The sequence below is a fragment of the Excalfactoria chinensis genome, chromosome 13, assembly GCF_039878825.1.
Source record: "Excalfactoria chinensis isolate bCotChi1 chromosome 13, bCotChi1.hap2, whole genome shotgun sequence".
In the NCBI taxonomy this organism is placed as follows: domain Eukaryota; kingdom Metazoa; phylum Chordata; class Aves; order Galliformes; family Phasianidae; genus Excalfactoria; species Excalfactoria chinensis.
In genome coordinates, this window is record NC_092837.1 from 213981 (window position 1) to 239096 (window position 25116).

At 38.7% G+C, this 25116-nt stretch overlaps 1 protein-coding gene across 1 annotated transcript in view; it reads right to left on the reverse strand.

Annotated features, from left to right (window-relative positions):
* KDM3B (lysine demethylase 3B) overlaps positions 1–25116 on the reverse strand; it is a 53013-nt gene that overhangs the window by 17297 nt on the left and 10600 nt on the right. The window contains exons 2-15 of the mRNA XM_072347889.1: positions 23443–23610; positions 21090–21203; positions 20601–20706; positions 17139–17263; positions 16021–16089; positions 14524–15102; positions 9627–10854; positions 8854–9055; positions 6366–6580; positions 5190–5342; positions 3823–3930; positions 3162–3289; positions 2244–2523; positions 162–418 (exon numbers count right to left, since the gene is read on the reverse strand). Of these exons, the coding sequence (XP_072203990.1) occupies positions 162–418; positions 2244–2523; positions 3162–3289; positions 3823–3930; positions 5190–5342; positions 6366–6580; positions 8854–9055; positions 9627–10854; positions 14524–15102; positions 16021–16089; positions 17139–17263; positions 20601–20706; positions 21090–21203; positions 23443–23610 (3732 nt within the window). The remainder of the gene's footprint in view (positions 1–161; positions 419–2243; positions 2524–3161; positions 3290–3822; positions 3931–5189; positions 5343–6365; positions 6581–8853; positions 9056–9626; positions 10855–14523; positions 15103–16020; positions 16090–17138; positions 17264–20600; positions 20707–21089; positions 21204–23442; positions 23611–25116) is intronic.

Consider the following 25116-nt stretch of genomic DNA (forward strand, 5'->3'; position numbering starts at 1 on the left):
AATCTACAACTTTCTGGGATGGTAGACTTTGCTAAATACTGCATTTGTTTCAATATTTGAGAATAAGATACTATTAAAAAAAAAAAAAGTAAATGAAAACTGTTAGATCATCGTGAAATTCTTTCCTAGGACACTGTTGAAGGAATTAGAAAACTACTTACCGTAGAAGCTGCAGAAAAGACTGGAGGAAAGGGGATTCCTGCGTCTAATGGAACCTGAGGAAGCTTTCCTGGCCCTGTGTGTAGGAGATCTCTGAGGCTGGAGCCTTCAGCTTTGTTGCTAGTTGTCACTGGGCCCAACAACAGACTATTAAACAGCTTTGGGGTCAGCGGGGAAACCTTTGTACCAGTGTTGAAGGAATCCAATCCAAAGGGTGAGTGGGATTCTTTATTAAGCACTGACCTCAGAGACCCTGATTCTGTGAGAAAAAAATGAAAGGCAAAGTTCAAATGATCACAAAGTTCTCTGAGATAAGCTGTTCTTGCAACAAATATGATACTGGCAGCATCCTGCGGTAAACTATACTTCCAACAGTGAATAGCCACCTCAAAGTGAATCACAAAAGCATCATGTATTTCAGACATGTTTTACCCTTAGTGCGCTGTTAGTTAATGTTTTGAGCAGCACAGTAGATTATCTGATTTGAAAGCAATGTTCAATGAGCCACAACTTTATAATCTGCTTAATTATAAAAAAACTGCCTTTATCTTCTGAATCCAATATAAATTATTTCAAACGTTAACTGCTAAGCCATTCAAAACTAGTCAGAAATTCAAGAACATTTAATACCAACATATGAAGTAATTTTTGCTAGACACGTGGGCAAGAATAAATTCTGTTAGTTGTGCTATCTGCGGCAACTGGACAGTACATATAGTAAACAGCTATTTTCAGACTGGTAATCACACTGTTAATCTACTGAATACTAAAAGAATTTCTAAACTTTCATTTAACTCTTCAAGTAGGCTCTAGTTGCTCTCTTCATACCACTCACTGAGCAGATTTGTTTACTTCAATAATTAATAAATAGACAAATCTGTATCTGAAATGAATCACTACCATTTTACATCCAGATACCAGCTGGTTATTACTTAGAAAGTAAACACGCTGGCAATTAAATAAACCGGGAGTCAAAAGACTATATTTTTATCTTCAGCTATATCATTATCACCCTAGCCTTCCATGTTCCTATGCCTTTAAGAAAACAAACAATTTCAGGTTTTTTGAAGAAAAATGTTTCCTTCTTTCAACAAGAAATGAAAAAAACACAAGTTAGTGAGGGTTTATGAATGGTGGATCCTGTTTAACAAACCTGATTTCATTCTATGACAGGTGACCCACTTAGTGGATGAGGATAAGGCTGTCAATGTGGTCTACCTGGACTTCAGTAAGGCCTTTGACACTGACCCCCTCCAGCATTCTTGTGAAGAAGCTGGCTGCCCACGGTTTGGATGGGTGCACACTCCACTGGGTAAAACACTGGCTGGATGGCCATGCCCAAGGAGCTGGGGTCAGTGGAGTTAAACTCAGTTGGCGGCCAGCCACAAGTGGTGCCCCCCCAGGGCTCAGTACATGGGGCCACTTCTATTGAACATCTTCATTAACAATCTTGATGAGGGGATTGAGTGCACCCTCAGTAAGTTTACAGATGGCACCAAGTTGGGTGGGAGTGTTGATCTGCCTGAGAAGGGCACTACAGAGGGACCTGGATAGATGAGTAAACTGTGCGAGTTTCAATAGGGCCAAGTGTCAGGTCCTGCATTTTGGTTATGATGACCCCAGACAGCCTCACAGGCTTGGGGAGGAGTGGCTGAAAGCTGCCTGTTGGAAAGTGTTCATTTTTGGACACCTCAGTACAGACAGGACATGGAGATGCTTGAGCAGGTCCAAAGAAGGGCAGCAAGGCTGGGGAAGTGCTTGGAGAATATGGCCTACAAGGAGAGACTGAGGGAACTCAGGCTGTTTGGTCTGAGGAAGAAGAGGCTGAGCACTGTCTCTGGATGTGTTTAAAAACCACTTAGATGTGCTCAGGGACATGAACAGGGTTGTTAAGAGTAGGATGGTTGGGCTGTGGTTGGGCTTGATGATCTTAAAGGCCTTTTCCAACATATGCAATTCTATAACTTTTTTTTTTTTTTTAATACTAAGACTCTCACTAATACTCACACTCTCACAAAGAATAGTAACCAAGCAGCACATTAACACTTATTTTTTATTTCCATCCCCAGAAGGCATCTGCTCACCTTTTGTTTCTTCTTTAGCTTTTTGTGTTGCTAAGTCTGCAAGCCAGTGTAAGGCTGATGATGGGGCTGTTTCTGAGCAAAGTGGTCTATTGGTCTTTGTTTCAGTAGTGTTACTGACTGGTAATGTCTCTGTTTTTGCAGGCTCTTCTATCCTGCTATCATTTGCTTCAGATTTTGGAACACTGTCCATTTCTAACTGCCCCACTCCTGCTGTTCCTGCTCCAGTGGAAAAGATGCTCTCATTTCCAGAGACTGATGCACTGGGATTAACAGTTGGAAGCTAAAACAAAAACAAACATCTGCTAAAAGCTGAATAAAGGGAAGAATTCACCTTGAAAACATACATCTTATTTATTCAATGCACTGGGCTTCAGTTGGTCAGCTGTTTCAAGTGTACAGCAATGTTCCTTTGTGCTTACAGTAACAGAGTACAGAAGCTTGTTCTCTGTGTATGACTTTGTGCTGTGGCCTCAACTTTTTTCATTTACTGCTTAGCAAGTTTTTTGTTGTTTTGTTTTGACACAAGCACTCTTTTTTTTTCCCCCTCCAGGAAGCTGTGGGCTTCGCCCCCCATCCCTCTCTAGTGTGTGTGAACAATAACAAAACTTCTCTAGCTTCAGCATAATTTTCAGGAACTGTAACAAAATAAATGCACATGCTGCAAGCTATTTGTACTGGTTTGTTCTAATTTATGGATGGCTTTTTATTCCCACTTCTGCTTAAAGAGTATTATCCCTAATATCCCCTTGGATAACAATTGCAGCACACAGTCCTGAAGTTTTCTGGAAGATTTTTTGCCAAAACACAACATGTACTGAGAAAATAAAAGTATATATTTCACAACAGATAAGCCTAAATGATTTAACATCAATAGATCTTAATGTTATGCCAAAGTGATTTCAGTCCAAAATAACATACCTGTGATATTCCATTAGTGACAGCTGGTCTCAATACAGATTTATTCTGTCGATTAATACATGGACAATTGGCTTTTATACCCCATTTGCCTCGTGCTGCATGAACCATATCTCCGATATTGTAAAGGGCTGGAATAACATTTAAATCTTTAAAATCACACAAAGAAATCTAAAAACATGGCCTTGACTATCAAGTTCAATGCCTTTTATTTCTGAGTTATATGTATCTTTAAAACCGTATGTTGTAACATGACATTCATCAGTGAACAGTGCAGAAAATCGCGCTAACTCTAGCTTCTAGGACTAGTTATGTGAAGAGTCAGCACCAACTGTTTACTTTCCTATGCCACCTCCCAAAAGAAAAAGATCTTTCTTGAAAACTAATCAAGAATAGTCTTGAAAATTATCAGTCAATTATTGATGAAACTGAAAATAGCTGAGCATGAGTAGTCTAAGTTATTACCAGAAAGTATGACTCTGAATTCACTTGCATGGCTTCACTTGTACTACCATTTCTTCAACACTTCTGCCTATAGAAAATGGAAGCCTACTCCGCATCTAAGCTAGACAATGCAACAGCTAGAAAACAAATGATTTAATTGTGTTTCCACTTGTTTGCTCAGAACTAGATGAAATTGCTTCTTTCAGCCTTCAAGCATTACCTGTACCAGGAATGATCTGTGTTGGCATAAGGTTTTCTGGTTCATGAGACTGACCCTTTGCACATTTCAGCCATGAGAAGACTTCCTCATCACCAATCTCCTCTGTCTCTGAAATAAAGACCAAAAAAACACCCAAATTTATTTGAATATATTTTAAGAGGTTAGAACTGGAACTACAGCAACTTCTATTTCTCCAGGTTATATAAATACCAAATTAAATTTCATTTTATCTCTAGTAGTATCTTATTTCCTATCACCTAAAAACGTTCCCTTCTTGCCTCAACTTTTGAAGATCATATTACTGTTCTCATACTGCTTTTTTAAATTATAGGGTAATTTTAACTTTCCTGATAACCATCTCACATGTTTTTTCACAAAGAATACCTGCAGATCAGAAAAACTTTTTTTGGTTTTCTGTGACAACATCTACTTAATAAAGCTAAAAAGTTACAAATGATTGAAAAGTAGTCGACAAATTCATATTTCCTCATATTTTAAACTGGGTTGAGTCCCTGAATACAGAAAAAATTCTTTCAACTACTTCCATTACATCCTGGTTAAGAACATCTTGAAGAACGCTATGCTCTTTTCTGGTACATTCTGGCAGTAATTTAATAGGTTGCAATATGTAAAAATAGTGAAAGTTTAATCTATTTTAAAAACATGTTACTTTTATAATTCATTTATCCTTGGCAACTTATTACAACAAGTAGACAGCAGTACTCATGTTTACTAACACCCTATGTTTTGTACATCTGCTTCATAAAGCAATGTAACTGCCATTAGTAGACCTACCTTTATTAAGATGGTCCACTGTCAGCATACGTTCTACCAAAGCTGTCGCAATGCAGATACACGCAAAAGCACTAGATAACCACTTCTGTAAATATCTTTATTTTTCAGCAATGTTTGCTTTCCTGAATCACAAACCTAACTGTATCAAGGAACCAAAACAAACAAACAAAAAAAACTTTCCAACAACTCCTTTCTACCAGAAGCAGTTCTCTGCAGTGTCTGCTTACTAGTCCATCCTGTGATGGCTCAGAACAGGCACAGCATTATTTTACTCTCATACCTTCCCTAAGGAAAAGACAGAACTACACAGCAATTTGTTTCAGTACATACTATCAGTACTATGCCTGCCGATGTTAAAATTTTAATATAAGAAAACACAGGCATTTAAGGAAACATAAAATGAAACAACATCATGTAAGACTACACTGCTAAAATTCCAAGCCTATAGATCCCCATGCAGACACTTACCAACTTCTGCAAAGCCTTCAGCAACTTCCTAGAAACTATCCCCACTGAAAGCCAGCTATTCCCTAGATTATAGTACGGGGGAAAAAAAAAAATCTAGTACTTACCACTACGTGGACGATTCTTCCTCAGCCGGTAACAGTCCAGACAGACCCCAAAGCCACACTTGCGACAAACCCAATGAATATTGAACAGAGTTGTCTCACATACATCACACATTTCCCGCACACCGCGTACTGCTCGCTTCCACGCCACTTTCTCTATAAGCAGAAGGAACATTAGGAATTATTACTTTGACATTCTGTATTTCTCCCATCTAATGAGAACATCACAACACTGATAAACAATTCACATATACACAACTTGAGGGCAAAACATAAAAACACTTTTTTTTTTTTTTAATATCCAGAGACATTTTTTGAGTCGGTAGTCTCTTGACACTACTAACATCACCATTTCTAAGTTGTAAGGCCAAGTCCCAAAAGACATGCTACAGGGAAATTAAGCTTTTCACAGTGTTCTGTTGAAACTGAAATTCAAGTAGCACTTAAGGAATTCACAGGAAAATGGGAAAAAAAAAAAAAAAAAAAAAAAAAAACCTGCTATTTTTATGAACAAATAATGTGAACTTATAAAGACTGAGTATTTAATTTTATTAACTGGATGAATGTCAGTTGTTTGGATTTTGAACACATTTGGTAAAGAATGGCTCCTGCTGCACACTTGAAAAATGAAAAATCAGAGCCATGCATGAGATAAGCTGAATTGAATACACTGAAGAAACTTGTTTCAAAATCACTTTCCCTCCTAGTGGCAACAGCTGTCAACTAGTTGAACAGGTGAATCACTGCAAGCTGAATGTCCAAGTTGTTTCTTACATGTTAAAGTATGTTTAAAAAAAAAAAAAAGTTGACCATTAAAAGAAAGTTGCTCCATGTGATAAGTGTTCCTAAGTGCTCACTTCCATTTTCAAAAAAAAAAACAACAAAAAAAAAAACCAAAAACAACAACAAAAAAAACAACAATAAAAATTAAAAAAAAAAAAATGTAACAATGTCTGGGAAAGTTACCATTAGCTTCCTTGGTAGAAATACCACACTAATCCAAAAGACAAATCTCAAACATCAGACCAACTCTTACACACACCTTTAAAAAGTGAGTGTAGATGCTCTTTTGGGGAAGAGAATCATTTTTAACAAGAAACAGCATTACTTTATTTCACTGCATTATATACATATTACATAGAGAAGATGGATTAAAAACACGCCAAAAGCCCTGCTTACGATGTGGTTCCACCATCATCATTGCTTCCTTTTCTGACATAACGAGCTGGCAAAACTGGTCTCCAACATTCGCAAGGATGTATTTTGAAGTCTCCAGGTCAATACCCTCTGCAGGAGAGGAGGAAGGAATCCACAGACTCATGGCATCAGGGTCACTCTGCTGTGGGTTCAAGAAACCCTCTACTCTTAAAATGCCTTTCCGGGTAAATATAAGCCTGCAGAAAACAGGATGAAGTAACTGGGAATCTGCTCAACAACCTTTAATTACTTTAATTACTGCCACCAACTTCAGAATATAAACACAAAAGGAAACAAAAAAGGCTTGAGGTACAGCATTATAGTGCTAAAACTGTTATGTAAATCCAAATAAAGCAGGGAATAAGATACACAAAGGCAACGGCAGCAAAACCCACCAGAATAAATTTCTTGGTCTCAATACATGTTGGTGGGAAATTCCACACACAAGAGACTGTTACAGCTTGCCACATTTCTATGCTATTAATAGAGCAAAATGACAAAACCCAGATTACTTGGGCTGCTGAAGATACTGCCTATAAAATCATGTATGGTTCACACTATATTTACACTCAGTAGACAGCTGTTTCCCAGCTTTTGGGGATTTCAGATTTCAGTTCTGGCTAGTGCTGCTAGCACTTCACAGCTGTTTAAGCCACTCACGCTACAAGACATACAAAAATATTTATCATACCTACTCTTCTTGAGACCACTCTTCAAACAGAACTATTTTTTTTCAGTAGCAGTTGACACCATGTTGTTAAACTTTTGACAAATTAGGAAAGCCTGAATAACTTCAGCCATTATTAAAAGTAACTGTCTTCTTTGGCAAAGATAATCTACACTTTAACTTCAATGCAAATTAATTTTTAACAAGTCCATGATGCAAACTACAGAATCACAGAACAGCCCGGGTTGGAAAGGACCTCAAGGATCATGAAGCTCCAACATCCCTGCCTTGCAGGGCCACCAAACTTCCACGTATACTAGATCAGTTTGCCCAGGGCCCCATCCAACCTGGCCTTGAACACCTCTAGAGATGGGGCTTTCACAACGTCCCTGGGCAGACTGTTCCAGGACCTCACCACTCTCCTAGTAAAGAACTTCCCCCTAACATCCAACCTAAATCTTCCCTCTTTCAACTTAAAACCACTTCCCCTTGTCCTACTATTATTGGCCCTTTCAAAGAGTTTACTCCCCTCCTGATTATAGGTACCCTTCAGGTACCTATATATATGCAGATATAATCACTTCAATGCCCAAAAGCAAGCAAAAGTCATTTTCAAATGATGCCTTGCACTCACTAGAATGGGCAGATAAAGAAGTAGAAGAGAAACTGACTAGTCAAAGATCCAAAAGGAGCATAACATTGACAGGAAACTGGACACAAGCCAGCAGTGTGTGTTTAGAGCCCAGAAGGCCAACTGTATCCTGGGCTAAATTAAAAGAGAAGCAGCCAGCAGGGAGAGGGAGATGATTTTCCCCCTCTACTCAGCCCTTGTGAGGCCCCATATGCAGTCCTGTGTCCAGGGGCCCCTAGCACAAGAAAGATGTGGAACTCTTGGTACAGGTCCAGAGGAGGGCCACTAAGATGATAAGCACCTCTCCTATGAGGAAAGGTTAAGGGAACTGGGCTGGTTTAGCTTGAACAATGAGGTATCTTGGGAGACCTCATTGCAGTCTTCCAATACTTGAAGGGAGCATACAAACAGGAAGGGGAATGGCTGTTTGTGAGTGTGGCCAGTGATGGGACAAAGGGGGAATGGTTTTAAACTAAGATTGGGAGGTTTAGGTTAGGTATTAGGAAGAAGATTTTCACCCAGAGGGTGGTGACACACTGGAACAGGTTGCCCCAGGAGGCTGTGGATGCCCCATCCCTGCAGGCATTCAAGGCCAGGCTGGATGTGGCTCTGGGCAGCCTGGGCTGCTGGTTGGCAACCCTACACATGACAGGGGGGATGAAACCAGATAACCATTGTGGCCTGGGTTGAAAAGGACCATTCTATGACTCCATGATGATTCTATAATAAGCACTACAGAGAGAAAACACACGAGACAACCTATTCCTCCTATAAATCAATTCTGTACTCAACTTAGAAAACCTAGTAAAACACTAGCCTCATGATAACAATATTTTCACTTGTTAAGTTAAAATTTTATCTCTATTCTGAACTCCTTACGATGGAGCAAAAGAAAAGCTACTGCATACAAACTGCTATCCAAAAATTAAACCACTCAAGGCTAAGCATTGCAGCCTCCATGGTGCCATCCATACCTTCTAACAGCAGCTCTTCTCTCACCTCTCCAACTGAGAGTGAGGGAATTCCAGGCAGGTGATGCAAATAAACACAAACTAGTCAAAATCTTAATTACTGTACCCAAGAAAATTAAGTAAGAAATAATCACTTTGTGCTTGGACCTGAACCAAGCTCTACAGTTAGACTATGTATGAAGGAAGAAAGGATTTGAGCACCTCCGGAAATGGAAGAAGCGACACGCTACAGTTGAGTCATCTTGCTCTTGCTCCTTAAATTTGCGGTATCGCTCCAGACGGCACTCCCGGCACTTGTGCAGATGTGGGGCTACATTGATGCAAGAACCATCTTGAAGAAAAGGCTCACCTGACTGCTTCAGTTTCCTCACCTTACTCATATCTTTCAGCACAGACTGGCCAACTAAGTAAGACAGAGCAGAAGTAAAAATATATATATATTTTAAAAAATAATAATAAAAAAACAGTTAACTGCAAAAGGATACTGGCCCTAACATATCCATATGTTCATCAGACAATCTATCAGTCTTCCACATACCACTAGAACCAGAGTTGCTATAAAGTAAAAAGCCTCCAGAAAATGAAGGGTTACCTGGTTAAACTGGACTACAGAAATAAATTACTTAACATCATTTATTAATAGACAATTCAGCTTTTGCTCTCAGTCTCAACAATCAGCTATTTTGAACAACACCCATAGCCTGTCCTCATCAATTAATGATAGCAGGCACTTTCTGTTAGGATGCAAACTGCCAATAAAATTAACAAATTCACACCAAAAAGATAAATCTGATGTTTTCAAGTCCACAGGCTACCACAATTTTATCCTGACATATATATTCTTGAATAATTCTTAAGACAAATATGCTACTCCCCATAAACAAGCTTCATATCAAGCTGTTTCACAGAGTTCATTATAGAGAAGAAATCCTAGCATCCTACCCCTTTGTATTTCTAAGACACCATGCATTCACCTTTTAGGGGAGCTGTGCGAGGCCGGCCCTTCGGGGCTTGCTTCCCTTTTCCCTTCCCCAGCAGCAATTCAGCATTGCGTTCTGCATTGGGACCTAGTTTCGCCATCAAGTGGTCTGGGATGCCCTTCATACAAGCCTTGGCTTGCAACTGCTCTTCAGAGTCACTTAAATCTGAGAGGTCACTATTGGTACTGGAGTCTGAATCCTGTTTAGATGTCAAGCTCCGCTCATCTAGTGAGAATCTTTTCACAGCTTCAAAGGGGGCTTTGCTATCCTGTGGAAACTCAGCCTGTGAAGAGAAAAAGCCAGGTGGATGCCTGCCAAACACATTAGAAAAAGTTTTCAGAAGGGGATTGTCCTGCTGGCCAGGCCCAACAACTGGCTTTTCTTCTGTTGGGCTGGAAGAAAGAGTGGGCATCTCAATAGGCTGTGTCAGGCTGCTGGTTGGTGAGCTGGAACGGCCATTCCCTGTAGTGGAAGGACTTTGAACACCAACAGAAGCTGCAGAACCAGGATGACTGGACATCACCTTTGAGGAGTCAGTTGTTATAAACAAGGTTTTCTTCTTAGCTAGAGAGTCTGTAGCTGTGATCGATTCTGGCCAGCCAGAAGCAGTCTTATGACCCACAGATGTAGACAGAGTAGAAACCCCTGTCTGGGATGATGCAAAGCCACTGAAAGGACTAAGTTCTGTTTTCTCAGCAAATGCCAGGAAAGGGTTTGAGGGTTCCTCCCTTGATAGTTTTGGGGGCTGTAAAAATAAGTTTTCATGACTATCTGGGGGGCGAACATTCAACAAGCTTCGTGAAAAAGCTGGAGTAAGGGTAGGCATACATTCCACAGGCAGTTTCCGCTCCACAGAACTGCCAGACTGTGTGTCCGTTGGAAGAACTTTACCTTTGCAGACCCCAGCACCCATGCTTTCTGTGCACTGCTTGAATGAGTCCCGACTAGAGGCATCTTCAGATAAGCTTTCTGAAATGACTGTGAAGTAGTTACTGGAAGGTAGGTTTTGGGTCATGCATTGAAAAAACAAGTTCTTAGACAGATCAGAATCTTTCTGAGCCTCTTGTCCAGTACTACAACCAAAAATAAATCCAGAAGGCTTGCTTTCTGGAGTCACCACTCCATTTGACTGGCTTCTTCCACCTCCAAATGCCAAAGACTGGGAAGCACCTGGGAGAGAGATTCCAAATCCAGAGGAAGCTGAAAGTGAATTTCGAGAATTCTGAAACAAAATTAAGAAGCATTAGCCTGTTAAAGGATTTTTATATGATTCAGCAAAACTTTGTTGTTTTTTTTTTTATACTATTTATTTTTTATTTAATTGTACAACTGCCAGCCTTGAAAAACTTGTAGCAGAAATACTGCTAGATATTCTTAATGTTTCTGTTAGGATAGCTTTTTCTACCTAAAAGGTACTGAAAATGTTGAGCTATTATTAACAAATAATAATTTAATGTGCCTATTATTACTGAAGACAAAAAAAAAAAAAAAAAACAAAAAAAAAAAAACAACCAACACTTAATGACTTACCATGCTTTAAAACAAAACTGCCACACAAGACAAAGTGGTCTAATTCACTGGAACACAAGCATCTTGAGATGCTATTTGTTTTAGTTCCATCAGATAAGCAAAAAGATAAGAAAAGCAACTGATATTGCTTTTCAGTCATACACTCTCTCTTGTAGCAAACTCATCCCCAGAGTCTTTTGACATTTTAGTATTTGCCCCCCCCTAAACTCATCCTGATGAGTCTCTCCTACTTAACCAGCATTCTTAAGACAGTTAAATTAGTTTGTGAAGTTAATTAAACAAAGAAAGTTGTCCAGCAGTTACTGAAGAGGGCTCCAAATGACTGGAGTTCACACCAGCTGACAGGCACACAGATGCATAAGAAATGGTGTCTGTTCAATGTAAAGCACAAACTGCTTGAGATTTTTTAAAATATAGTGAATTTTCTTTTTCCTGCAGGTTTCCATCACTGTTATGATAGATTTTCATTTGTTCTCAATTTATTCAGATTTGGTAATTCTCACAGCCAATCCTACTGTAACTGACTGTATTGTATAATTAATTCATCAGTTCTCTTCCTTTTCTTCAAATTTCCACCTAGAAATCTTCACATAGGGAATACTCATAATAAGGGTGATACTCATAATAAGGGTAATAAGGGTGATAAAGGTAATAATACTCTTCCTTTAAGCATCAAGGTCCTTTTTCAGTCCTACAAGGGACAGTAAGAAAGAGGGGAAGAGGGAAAGCCATAAAAACAAACAAACAAACAAACAACAAAACCCACAACAATATGAGAGACATAGACCTGGCCAACACACAAGGTTGCATGATGAATGAGACTACAAAAGACTTGAGTTTTGTGAGGTTATCTGACTGAGCTATGCCAATTTGTTATAAAAATGAAAAAGAGAAAGCTAGAAAATAAAATACATGAAGACACAGATCCAACAACAACAACAAAACACAAAACATGGGCACAAGAACAAGAAACAAACTTCCCACTCCCACTAATTGACAGGCTATCGAGAAACTGCAGGCACTGCTTCCAGCATGATCAAGATGCGCTTTGCAACTGATAAGACCAAACTTAGCAAACTTAGACAGGGGGCAGGCTGAGAGGAGTGTAGGAGTCAACAAGTCAACATCGCTCTGAAAATTCCTGAGGGCGCTGTATAGGGAAAGGATGGAACAAACAATTGAGGTAGGCAGAAAAAGTGTGCAAAAGGGGGCTGCTAGTGTACTTTTCTGGCTCACTGCAGAGCCTGATCACAGCAGTCTTCCTTCTTACTAAATCTGAATTATTCATTTCTCCCCCTTATCTGTGTGCAGTGTAAGAATCAAATGCTACCTTACTTGCAGGACCCACATAGGAGTGAAAACTGGTGTCAACTACCAAAACCAGACCAGAGGAGTTGGACAGCCTTATCTTCTGGTGCTCCTGGAGCAAGTGGGGGTCTTTTACTGGGGCAGGCGTTCTGTGCATTTCTAAAACCAGATGTGGGATGGAAAGATGACCAGCAGGAGTGAGGACTCAGGCAGGCATGCCTGGTGCCAGCTGCTGGGGATAAGCTGGTGCAGGATGGGCATCATTAGCACCTAATATACTGCATAATCACACTTAGATTGTTCCTTGCAATCAACTTCTTAAGTACTAACTTTAGCAATATATCAACGCACCCATGCTAGTTCTTCCAGATACCAGAATTTCAGATTTTTCTTTTTAAAGCCAAACAAGAATCCTCCTTCTCTCCCTCACTCCCTCTCACTTAGAGCAGAAGCAAGTGGGGGATACATACAGAAATAACTTGTCTCAATAGAAGTTGTCTTTGCCAGCACTTAGAATTACTAAATTAAACATTCTAAAAGTTTCTAAACAGCCTATACAGCATGTGAATATGAATGCAAGCCAAGTTTATTAAGCAAGCTCAAGGACTAGATCACGCTGTGATAAAGTGGATAGCCCAACAACAAAAAAACAAAACAAAAAAAAAAAAAACAAACAAACACAAAAACAAAAAAACAAACAAACAAAAAAAACACCTTGTTCGCACTATATTTCCTCCCTTAAAAAAAATACTGTTTGATATACTGCTTCATTTCTGGCCTAGTCGTCTACCTGCAAATTATGATGCCAGAATGTTATTATTAATTTAAAACAAGTAATCTGGGGCTATGGAGAATAAGGAAAGGACATGCAGTACGAAAATTTCTCAGCACAATTAAAGTTTTTCTTTAATAACAATAGTGATAGATACAATTCCAACCACTCACACAGTGGGAACTCACAACTGATTTTTATTCCTCTGGGCAGAGAACAGGGGTGAAAATGAACAATGGCTATGCTGTTACACAAAAATTTCATTATGCAACTTTCCTGACTTCGAACATCTAATTTTTGCTTTATATTTTTAAATACTTATCTCAAGGTAAACACCTTGCTTTTATCTCCATTCATTAGCTAACACAAAAGACATGAAAGTAACCCACTTAACCTCTGGCAATCACCTTGTAATTTCCAACTTATCTCCTACATTATTAACTTCTTTATACAATAGAAAACAAGTTTCTTTTTTTCCTGTCCTCCTTTCAGAGATGGGGCTTCGTGTTTGTCTTTTTTTGTTTGGTCAGTTGTTTTTTATTTTCTTAAATAGGCCTTCCTCTGATTACCTAAATATTCCTTTTTTTCCTCCCTGAAAAGCAAAAGCAAAACTTCAAAGGATTTCCCTTCAATTATTCCCACTGAAAATAAGGATACATAAGTAGAAGATCCTTAAGCCTCTACCATACCAAGCTCCTTAAACAAACTGTTTCTGAAGGTACCCATCTTAATTCTTTGAATTACTTTGTTTTCAACCTTACACAGCATATTATGCTATTAGCTCATTTTTCTCATATGGAGATATCTTTTCTGTAAGAGAAACTGGGAATCTATCAAAGGTCCTCCAAATACAGCTTCATATAACTTAAAAGCTCAACTGAAAGCATATTCTCATGCGTATTTGTCAATATGAAGGCAAGAAATTTTAAGAAGGCTACCTTCCATGTGACACAGCCAAACTGATTACATTAAGCGCAGTGCTCTACATCACTTTAAAGCTGCATTGTGTAAAAAGTTACTCTTAAGAGATTAAAGCTGAATAAAGAACAGAGTGCTAAAAAGTTGTCTCCTAAATGTTTTCTATTAAATACTATTTTCTTTTGGACACTTTCTTAGATCAAATGATTGAAAGATCATTGTCTCTGGAAGGGATAGGTTTAAGAAAGAAAAAAAATAGTTTTCAGTTCCATGGACACGCTTAGTACTAGAAACAAGCTGTAAAAGATCTAATGCTGAAGGCATATTTCTTTCTTGAATATGGCAGGATTGTAGTCTACTCACCTCTCCCTGGTTTTGCATTCGGCCTGTTTTCAGTTTTTCCTGTCCAGTAATTGCTGGCAAACTAGTATCAGAGATTCTCACAGTTGTTGGTGTCAAAGCAGTTGTACTAACTGTAGCTGCAGAAGTCTCTGTGCCTTGGCCAATCTGTTCCAGTGATTTTCCAGCCTCTTTACATCCAGATCCAACTAGCAATGTTTGTCCAGTCACAGAGGAAAATGGAATGAATGGCACTGGTGTGTCACCTCCAACTGGCTCATCTTGGACTACTAATGTTCGACCATTCTCTTTGGTGTAAGTAGCAAAGCGAATATTGCGATTAATTTGAGGAACAAATGAAGGCAACTGTTTGGCCCTTGGATCCGGTCCTGTTTCACTACTGGAGACTCCTTTCCAAGGACCTCTGCTTGCCTCACCTCCATCACTACCACTGCCATCCACCTCACCCCTCTCCTTTAGCTTCTTTGTTGCAGGATCACATCCAGAATCTTGAACATTTTTCCTCCTCCGTCCATCTTTTCCCTCAAAACTTTCTCTCTTCTTCTTCCCTTTAGATGACTTAGCTGCTTTCAGGCCCCCCCCCTATAATTAAAAAAAAAAAAACCAACAACATTCAATCAGTAAACAGAACAAAAGAACAAACAAGTCTACTTCTTTTAAGAGCATTTTCTTTGTTAGAATAAGGATTACAGTATTCTAAAGCATAAAAACAAGCTGACAGATCTGAAGAAAAACAAAACGTAAGCAACAAAAATAAGAAGTCTTTTTGGTGGTTGCTGAAGGAGGCTCTACATTTTTGCATTAGCATAGGATCTCCAAAATAAGCTTGTTAGGTGAGCTATTGCTATACCACGTACCATATCATTGCAAACTTCAGGAAACATGCAATATGTTATGTTATGTCCAACATAATTCTTGCTCATGTAAGGCAGATATCTGCACACCAAATAGTACAAGTCTAATAACTGGTTCTTTTCAAGGGCAGACTTCCTGACCACTACCCAAAGCCTATAATTTTCAACCGTAGGATATACCATATCCTTTAGCCTAGGGTAAAAGCACAGATCCAGATGTTATTGTGACACCTCTCAACTCCAGCAATGAAATGCCACGAGTGTACCAACCTGCTTTCGAGAGGCCAAAAAATACTTTTTAGAAATGCCTAGTAGGGTCTGTGGAGAAGCATAGGGTGATCCTCTTAAAAGAAAGCTGTGAGCATAGAGACATTCTCTAGCAGAGCATTAACTCTTAAAAAGGAACACAATAATGCTGATTACTGAAACCTCTCAAGAGCCATGCTGAAATTCATTAAACAGCCCTGAACTAGAAAGAAAGATTGTTTAAAGAAAACCGTGTCCATTGTTTAAAGTGGTAACTAAAAGGGGAAAACTTTCTTCACATTACCAAAAGCCCACAGCAAACACAGCATCAGTGTACAGTTATTCTCATGTTTTCTTTTTCCAACACTGTATATAAATAAGACCTGAAATATTACAGTACCTCACTTGGAGAAGTGTTATCCATCACAACATGAATCAGACGAGGATCCACTGACTTTATTTCACCTGTCTAATTTTTATGCAAATGAATATTAAGGGGGTAGAAGGAAGAAGAAGCGGTTATTTTTTATTTCAGTACACGGTATCAACATTAAAAGACCTTAAACACATGCTTGAATTCCTTAGCAATAACTAAAGGCTTTCAGTTTACCTTTAATTTATCCCATCTCTCTAGTCCAACAACTTTCAGATTTGATTGCTACCATTGTTGACTTATATATTTGTTGTACTGAGCATTCTAGGTGCATCTCACTACATTAAGCACAACTGTCTAAATCTGCTTTAGTCTTATTCTAGCATTCTGCAAATTCATGCTGTTAGACATAAAAAAAGACTACATCAGTTTATGCTAGCAATCCTCATCAGTACCTCTGCTAAAGCAATTTTTATAGCAGTGCATGGAGGTTACCATTTTACCTGACATTAGATACACAGTAACTTTGCTTCGTTCCTGGTATGCATCTGCCTAAAGCCTATACTCCACAATTTCCATCTCTCCGAAGTACCAGAATTATTAACCATACACAGTACATTTCTTTCCTGTGAATTAGCAATAGATACATTATTCAAAGCATAAGATTACTGTACATATGTATAGGACTCACTGGGCACACTCAGTGCATCTGTTCTGCATGAAGAAAAGGCTACAAGTTAAAAAAAACACTGCTATAGAAATTCCATGCAGACTTACAGATTTGTTCCTAAGTGTTCCTGAAAAAGGAAGCCATTAGAAGCAGGCTGCTGGTAAGGCTGAACTACCTGTCAAACTCCACACAATCACATAACAAAACAAAAACTGATTGGAAGAGCCTAAGCTAAAGTACCTCAACCAATTCAGTTTAGACTAAGACTTCATCTTCTATAACGCGCTTATTTCAAACCAATTCCCTAGTCTGTCAGACAGAAGCTGAGAAACAGCACAGGAAAACCACAGCATAAATGACCCAGGAAGAAGCTTTCTTACTTCTTTCTCATGGAGAATAACAGCTTCATTGAAACTTGAGCTTCTGGGAAGAAACCGTATTTCAGAAAACTTAAAGCAGCACTTCATATTTTTACCTCAGTCACAGACACCTCCATAAGACGCGTTATTGGGTCTTGATGGCTCACAACACCACAGAGCCAGCTGTTTTCATCTTCTGGTTGGTAAACTTTAACTCTTTGGCCTTGGATACTGTAAGGAACTGAAAAAGAAGCACTTTGAGTTTATTTTCAAGACAAGTTCAGCATCATGCAAGTATCATACAATAAAAAAGAGTTCAGGCCCTAACTACGTGCACAGAAGTGTCAGCTTTCTAGTGGAACAAAATTAAAATGCTAAGTCTCCTGCTGCAAGTTGTCCAAGCCAAGCATTCTGCTCTTTTAGTAACTGCAAACAACCATAAAGAAAAACTCTTTCAGTTTATTAAGAGGGGAAAAAAAAAAAAAAAAAAAAGTGAAAGATCAAAATGAACTTGCTCCTTTCAAAAAAAAAAAAAAAAAGTACCTACTAACTGTATTCTTTTCCTTTCTAAGCTACAGGTCAGTAATTATGAGACATCAACTCAGAAACTCAGTTCAGATGCATTAAATCCCTGAATAAACAGTATGTAGTTCAGAGCAGGAACACATTTCTAACTGTGAAAATAATAATAGAAAAATTAATATAGTTGCATAAATACCCAGTATCTCTAGATAACAATCTCAGTTCCTTGACCTGTGTGTGTGCCTCCGGTGGCGCAGCGGTAGAATTCCCGTTTGCAACACCAGGGGGCCCGGGTTCGAATCCCCCCTGTGGAGCAGGGGGTAGAAGTGCCGCTCTGCTACACAGAGGGCTCGAATCCCGGGAGTTGGACTCGATGATCTCTAAGGTCCCTTCCAACTCGCACGAAACTATGATACTATGATGATATGATGACCTGGGGAACATGCCATCTACAGAAAGGTTTACTCCCAACCTACTTCCACTATCCAAAATAGCATGCAAAATGTTCTCCCTGCAGATTGAAAAAAGTTAGGTAAATAAAATTATCACAATCTACCAGTCTGTACCTGCAGGAAGAAAATCAGAAGCCTAACTGGAACTCTACTTGCCTAGTATAGTAGAAGACTAAGGAGAATCTTCTAAGACTAGAAAAAGAATCTTCTAAGACTAAGGAGAATCTAAGGAGAATCTCTAACCTTAACTGTACATGAGGGCAACTGCAGTGACAAAACATATTGGCAATTCCCAAGTACTTAATACCTCTTTAGCCTTGGTCTGTATCACTAGGATCAATTTTCTCAGGTACCCAGCCCATCAGTTCAGATTATGGTGACAGGGAACAAGATGAAGGGCCTATGGATTTTCAGAAGTCTACATAGACAGATGAGATTCATCCAAGGGTACTGAACAACCTAAGCCACTTTAAATAATTAGCCACCCTAGCTAACTGGGAAGGTTGCAATGACAAGAGGTTAGAGAACATGAATCCAATCTACTAGAAGGGTAAAAAGTAGGACCCAGTGAATTACAGGCCTGTCAATTTGATCTGAGTCCCAGGCAAAGTGACAGAGCAGATAATCTTGAGTGTCACCACATAACCCATACAGGACACTCAAGTGATCAGAAGCAGCTAGCAAGGGTTTATGAATGGCATGTCCAGCCTGACCACCTTCTATAAGACAACCTGCTTAGTAGATGAGAGAAAGGCTGTGGATGGAGTTTATCTTGATTTTAGTGAAGTGTTAGGCACTGGGTCCCCACTGTATTCTCCTGGAGAAAATAGCTGCCTAAAGTATAGACAGGTGTATTCACTGGATAAAGAACTGACTGGACAAGCCAGGCTCAAAGCATCACTTCAGTGGAGTTCAATCAAGTGGCATATCCCAGGTCTCACTATTTGGGTCTGTTCTGATTAACATTTTTGTCAGCAATCTGGATGAGGGGATTGAGTGCACCCTCAGTAAGTCTGCAGACAATAGTTAGGCAAGACCACTGATCTGCTTTAAGGTGGGAAAGGTCTGTAGAGGGACCTGGAGAGGCTAGATTGATGAGCTGAGTCAGGCACATTACATTCAACAAGACTAAGTACAGGCTCCTGCTCTTGAGTCGTTAACAAGTCTATGCAGCAGTACAAACCAGGAAAAGTGTGGCTGAAAAGCTGTTGAGCAGTAAAGGACATGGGGACACTGGTCTTTAGCAGGCTGAATGCAGGCCAGCAGTGTGCCCAAGTAGCTAAGGCCGAACGCCATCCTGGTCTGCATCAGAAACAGCATTTCCACCAGGACTAGGGAATTGACTGACTGACCTTTTGTTTTGGGTCTCTCACTACAATAAGGATATGGAGTTACTCAGGTGTGTGCAAAGGAGAGCAACAAAGTTGGCAAAGGGACTAGAAAACAAGATATAAGGAATGGCCAAATAATTTGAATTGTTTAGTTTGGAGAAGAGGCTGAGAGAAAACCACATTGTTCTCTGTAACTATCTGAAAGGAGCTGCAGCAAGGAAGGCATCGGCCTTTTTTCTCCAGTAAAGAGTCATAGAACAAGGGGAAAGGATCTCAAGTTGTGTCAGGGGAGGTTTAAACAGGACATTAGGGAGAATTTCTTCATGGACAGATGCCCTTACCTCCACTGCCAACCCTTACAAATGAGAGCTGGGAAGGGGTTGACCCTGGCACCCCCTTCCAATCACTCATGCATTGCTTGCACTTGGTTGGCCCTGCCTTTCACACCAGGCGCTCAATCACTGTTTTAGGCTGTGACTTAGCATTTTCACTGTCCTTGGTCACTCATATAATTTATATCTATACACATTTTATTAAAGCTAAAGGAACCAGAATCCTTTAAATCTCCATTAATTGTATTTCCCCTCAAATGTAATTACCACTAAGGGGGCCACCTGACCAACAGACCCAAATTCTGGATGAAAAAAATCATTTTAGCACTAGAAGACCACAACATGACAAGCAAAACCTATCAACAGAATTAAATCCTAGACCACAATCTAGGTAACGACTACAGTAGCAACACTGTGCTGAACAGCCACAGTCACACAGTAATTTAAACTTCTATGATTCATGCATTAAATATCAAAACAGCAGAATGTGAATTTGATGCAACAAGGAAAATTTTCTCCAATCAAAATATCAATGAATACAGAGTAACTTAATCTCTAGATTTCCAGAATTAAAGAGCAGAACCATAGAACAGCACCAAAACTTAAAACAAGCTTTAAAAAAAAAATAAATAAATGGAAAAAAAAAATATATATATCAAGAAAGTTGTAAATACATGAAAGTTACCAATAGCATTCTATGCTACTTTAACTACATCTTCAGTGATAAAATACAGTATTTTTAGTTTATCTTAGCAACATACTTATTGGTATCTGTCACAAGATAATGCTCCTTTAAGTAAAGAACTTAGAAGAATAGAGAAAACTGATCTTCCAAACCAAACAGCAACAGCTACTACTATTTTTCTCCTTCACAAATCCCAGAATAATCCAAATGTTACACAACAGTCATAGTAGCTCCAAGCAACAAAAACTAGTCTTACCTCTACTAAATATCTCCTGAAGTTTCTGGTCACTGAACAATGAATTGACAGATTCTCTTAGCAAAGGCTGTTCCTGCAGAATCTGATTCTGACTCTCTGTTCCCATCTGCCAACGATAAACAATTTTAACATACAAGTAGAGTGTTTTAAGGTAAGAAAATCTTCAGTTTTTGAGGGACAGATCATCTTGGACTGCTTCCACAAAAACAAAACAACAACAACAAAAAATGTAGCTGCGAAACTTCTGTTGCAGTTATCAGCTATGCAGTGCTTAACTTCTAGCTCGTCAGGTGAGCAACATGGGCAGGATTAGGGCTTCTATAAAGCAGATAGAGAAAAGTATAAGTACCTGGAAAAGCATGGAAAGAAGCCAAAAACACGTTAGAGCAGCGAAAGAAGACAGACAGTAATATGGAAGTGGATGAGTACAAAGTTAAAAAATGAAATGCAGAGCGTAAAGTTAAATTTTCACTATATCTGAACAAATACCTGAAACAATCGCAATCCACTGGCATCAGACAGGAAACGTAAGTGTTTGTCCAGAAGAAACTCCACTGGGACCACAGAGCCTAGACCCAGCTTATCTACCAGAGGAGTAAAGGTCTGTAATGAACAAACAAACAAACAAAAAAAAAAAAAAAAACAAAAAAAAAAACCAACCAAGATTATAAAAACAACTGAGCACACACATAGACCAACAACAGTTGTCATCATCTATTATTTAAATATGACAAAAAAATAACAAGTTTGATTTCTAAATCTGCACTTACTAGTGCCTGAATTTTAGTACAAGTTATTACTCATTATGCCTCAGCCAGTATTTCTTGCAAGTGTGGCACTGCACAAAATTAGCTCCACTTCTTCACTAAAACTCAAAGCAGAACTGAAAATATGTTTTAGTGTATTTGATTTTCCATAGGTAAGTGTCAGGGTAAAAAACAACACACCTTCATATACACAGCTTCCTCTAAAAGTAACACCTTCTGCTTGTTTCCATGGAAACAACAGATACAAAAAAGCACGGCAAATTCCGTTACAAAACACTATTTTTTAACACAGTCACCACCATTAGCTATACATTTCTGCTACTTTTTTTTTTTTTTTTTTCCTTCCTGCATGAAGGAATTCAATTGAACACCTTTGCTTAATATGCACTTCATGTCAGAGGCCATTTTGACAAACTGCCCCTCTACTGCCATCTGTCACATGGCAACAAAACATAATGCAATACTGACAGGAAGGTTCAATCTCTGCTGTCATACCACCAACATCTGCCTTCGACATCATAAGCAAATATCGTCAAATAGGAAGTATTACTTTTGGAGAAACCCATATATCTCAGGTATAGCCTCTGGAACAGAGATTTTTATTCCTGCACAAAAGTTACATGTAAGCACTTAGTGGACACGTAAGTGAAGGGAAGAGTTTCTTACTACTGCTTTATGCAAATCTGAAGCTCATATCAGGTGTACTATTGACAAAAACTGCAGAATACGTTACAAATGGAAGAATATGAAGCAGACTCAGAACGATAACCTGACAATGTAATTTGCTGACAGAAGAAATTACTAACCCCTGGAGTCTTAGAAATGTGTAATCTGTCTCATGAATGCGCTTACATGATTTTAACATAAATTTATTTATGACTTCTTTTTGTCTTTACTGCTCATCAAGTTTATTCACACTCCATTCTCTTGTTCATGATACTGACAATGCACATTTATTTTCCCATTGAAAGTTCCACCTACAGAAAAAACAAAACAAAACAAAACAAACAAACAAAAAAACACACACATTCTGTTTACAGAATCTCTACTGTGAAGGACTGGTTTTATTCTGCCTTCAGGCAACTGTGGGGGAAAAAAAAAAAATCCCTGAGAGAGATGCAGCACCAAACTTTCTGCTTTGAGTTCAAGCATTCATTTAAGATATCAAGTTCAGATTCTACCAAGGTAAAAGGTTTTTGTTTGGAAAAAACATTCCAATGGGCTCGTGCATAAGACGTAGTATTAAAAAGTGGACAGTAGCATCCCAAGTAGTTCAAGGACGACAGAAAAAGAACAAAAGGTGAAATAATAAAAATCAGACCACATAAAAACTTGAGCGAGATTCTTATGTATGACCTTTCCTCTTCAAAAGGCACTACAACAAGAAACAAGGACATAAGGAATCCTCTTCACTGTATGCTACTCATCAGGATGTCGAAGGATGGATATACTGGCAATTCTGGCTAAAAGACAGTCTCCAGTCTCATGGCATCTAAATGCCACGTGAAGAGCAACATGGATTACCACTCCATGTAACAAGAAAAGGATCTGCACATCATGTTAATTAACACTGACAAAACAGAAACAAATTTTTGTAGTTTAGATTAGGAGTATACAATCTATACTGCTAATAGATCAGGCACAGGCCAGAGCCTCTTTTTTTTCCCCCAAGGACTTTCAGGAATGCCTGTTAATATGATGTAGCAAACTCTATCATATAGAGCTCTACCAAGTCCATAATAAGACCCAAAGGCTTATTCTTATAATTTTAGAAAAGCCTCCAAGTTTTAAATTGGAAAAAGTAATCAACCTTGTACATAATACATTTCCTCAGACAAATGTATTATTTCATTCCTGTAGGCTTCTCATTTCTAGAGTAGGACCTATAAATAACTGTCTTCACAAGGGCACTACAACTCCCAGTTACTCTCCTCTTTACAAAAGACAAAAATCTGTCTTAAATCAAGTTTTAGTACCTGCACAGTGGAGTCCTGTACTATACCCACATCTTGTGATTCATGGTCATGCTGATGTAGATCTCTGAAGAATATGAAAACCTTCTGCCAAATACTCACCAGAGCGGGCCACTGTTTTGGTGAGACTCGAGTCCCTTGAAGCAGAACTGGATCATTTCGAGGCGCCCACACCAATGAACCTTCAAGCAACAGCACTATAACTTCTTCAGCGTGGACTTTTACCCAGGCATGTTGCTTCCAGTTGCAGCCATCAAATTCAACAAAGATCTGATTTAGTTAAGAAAAAAAAAAAAAAAAAAAGAAAAAAAAGAAAAAAAAGAAAAATATACATCATTTAATTTTTTTCAGACACTGAGTAGAATATATGAGATCCCACAATCTATCAAAAGGGGAACAGCAGCTTTAGTCAGAAAAAATAAATAAATCAGGATTAGTATTTTAAATGTAACCCTGAGAACATCACATCTACATGGCTATTGTATTTCAAAACAGAAAGAAATTTATAGCAATTACTAAACCATGGAAGGTGACTTACTGCCAAAAAACGCATCACTGGCATCAAATACTACCTTCTTCCATACACGACTAAAGATGCAAAACTTGTTTATCTCAAAGTATAACTGCTGACCCAATGTAACTTTCCTGCATACCGGGAATGGCAGGGGATTTAGAGACAACTACTTGTCACTTCAACAGCCAGCCTGTATCAGAATGGATAATTTTACATCTGAAATGCACCAATATCCTTCAGCCAGGTAAGCTGGTGTTTGTGAAATCCACTCTATATAAGAAGTTTTGTGCTATCTTACACATTACACTGAGCTCTCTGAACCAAATGCAGATCTTTCTGGCATGAGATTATCCAGAAATAACTACTCACCAGACTTTTCACGACCTGATAAGTATGTACGACAGTATAAACTGCACTACAGTTCTAAATCATTCTTCTCAGATATCTTCCCCCTTTCCCCCCCCATCACAAAGGGCACACATTAAAGCTACATGCAAATGCCCTACAAGAATGCTAAGCAAAGGAGCAAGTTACAAGCCTCACTTCATGCCCTAACAGTAAGGACTGTTAAGGATTAAAGCATTCACCCTCCAGTCTGTAGCTGAAGCTACAGAACTTAGCTACTACACATATACAATCAAACAGTAGAAAGGTAAAGGGCAGGAAATTCCTAGTAAGTTAAGAAATACCTTAATCAGGATAGTCAAAATATACTTTATATTAAAGTACATACAAGACCACTGAGGATAATTGGGCACTAACCAGAAACAACAAATTTTCTGCTTTACCAGCAACCTGTATTAGGAGTCGTCTCCTCTTGCCACTTTTCCTCTTTTTTTTTTCAGATGCAAAAGATACCCAGAGAGAAGGGAAGAATGTGAAGCATCTCTCCTGAAGTCTTCAACTCTATTACTGCCTAAACTGCCCTTCTTAGAAAAAAAGACTGAGTTTCTCAAGGTATCCCTTCCTCAAATTCAACAAATTCCAGAAATATAGTGAAAATTCAACTTAACACCTTTCCTGTTTCATGATCTGTATCTTTCTTAATATTATATGCATAAAACATGACAAAGAAAGGACTATCATATTATGACTCTGTTATCATTAAGATTACATGAAAAAGGTGGTCAAAATGAAATACAGAAACATTGTCAACTTTGAAATGTCTTTTCACAAGGTACTTATGAATTTTATTAAAAGGAGGATTTTACAAGCAACTACAAAGAGACTACCTCTCTGTAGCTCGTACTCTTGAACTACTT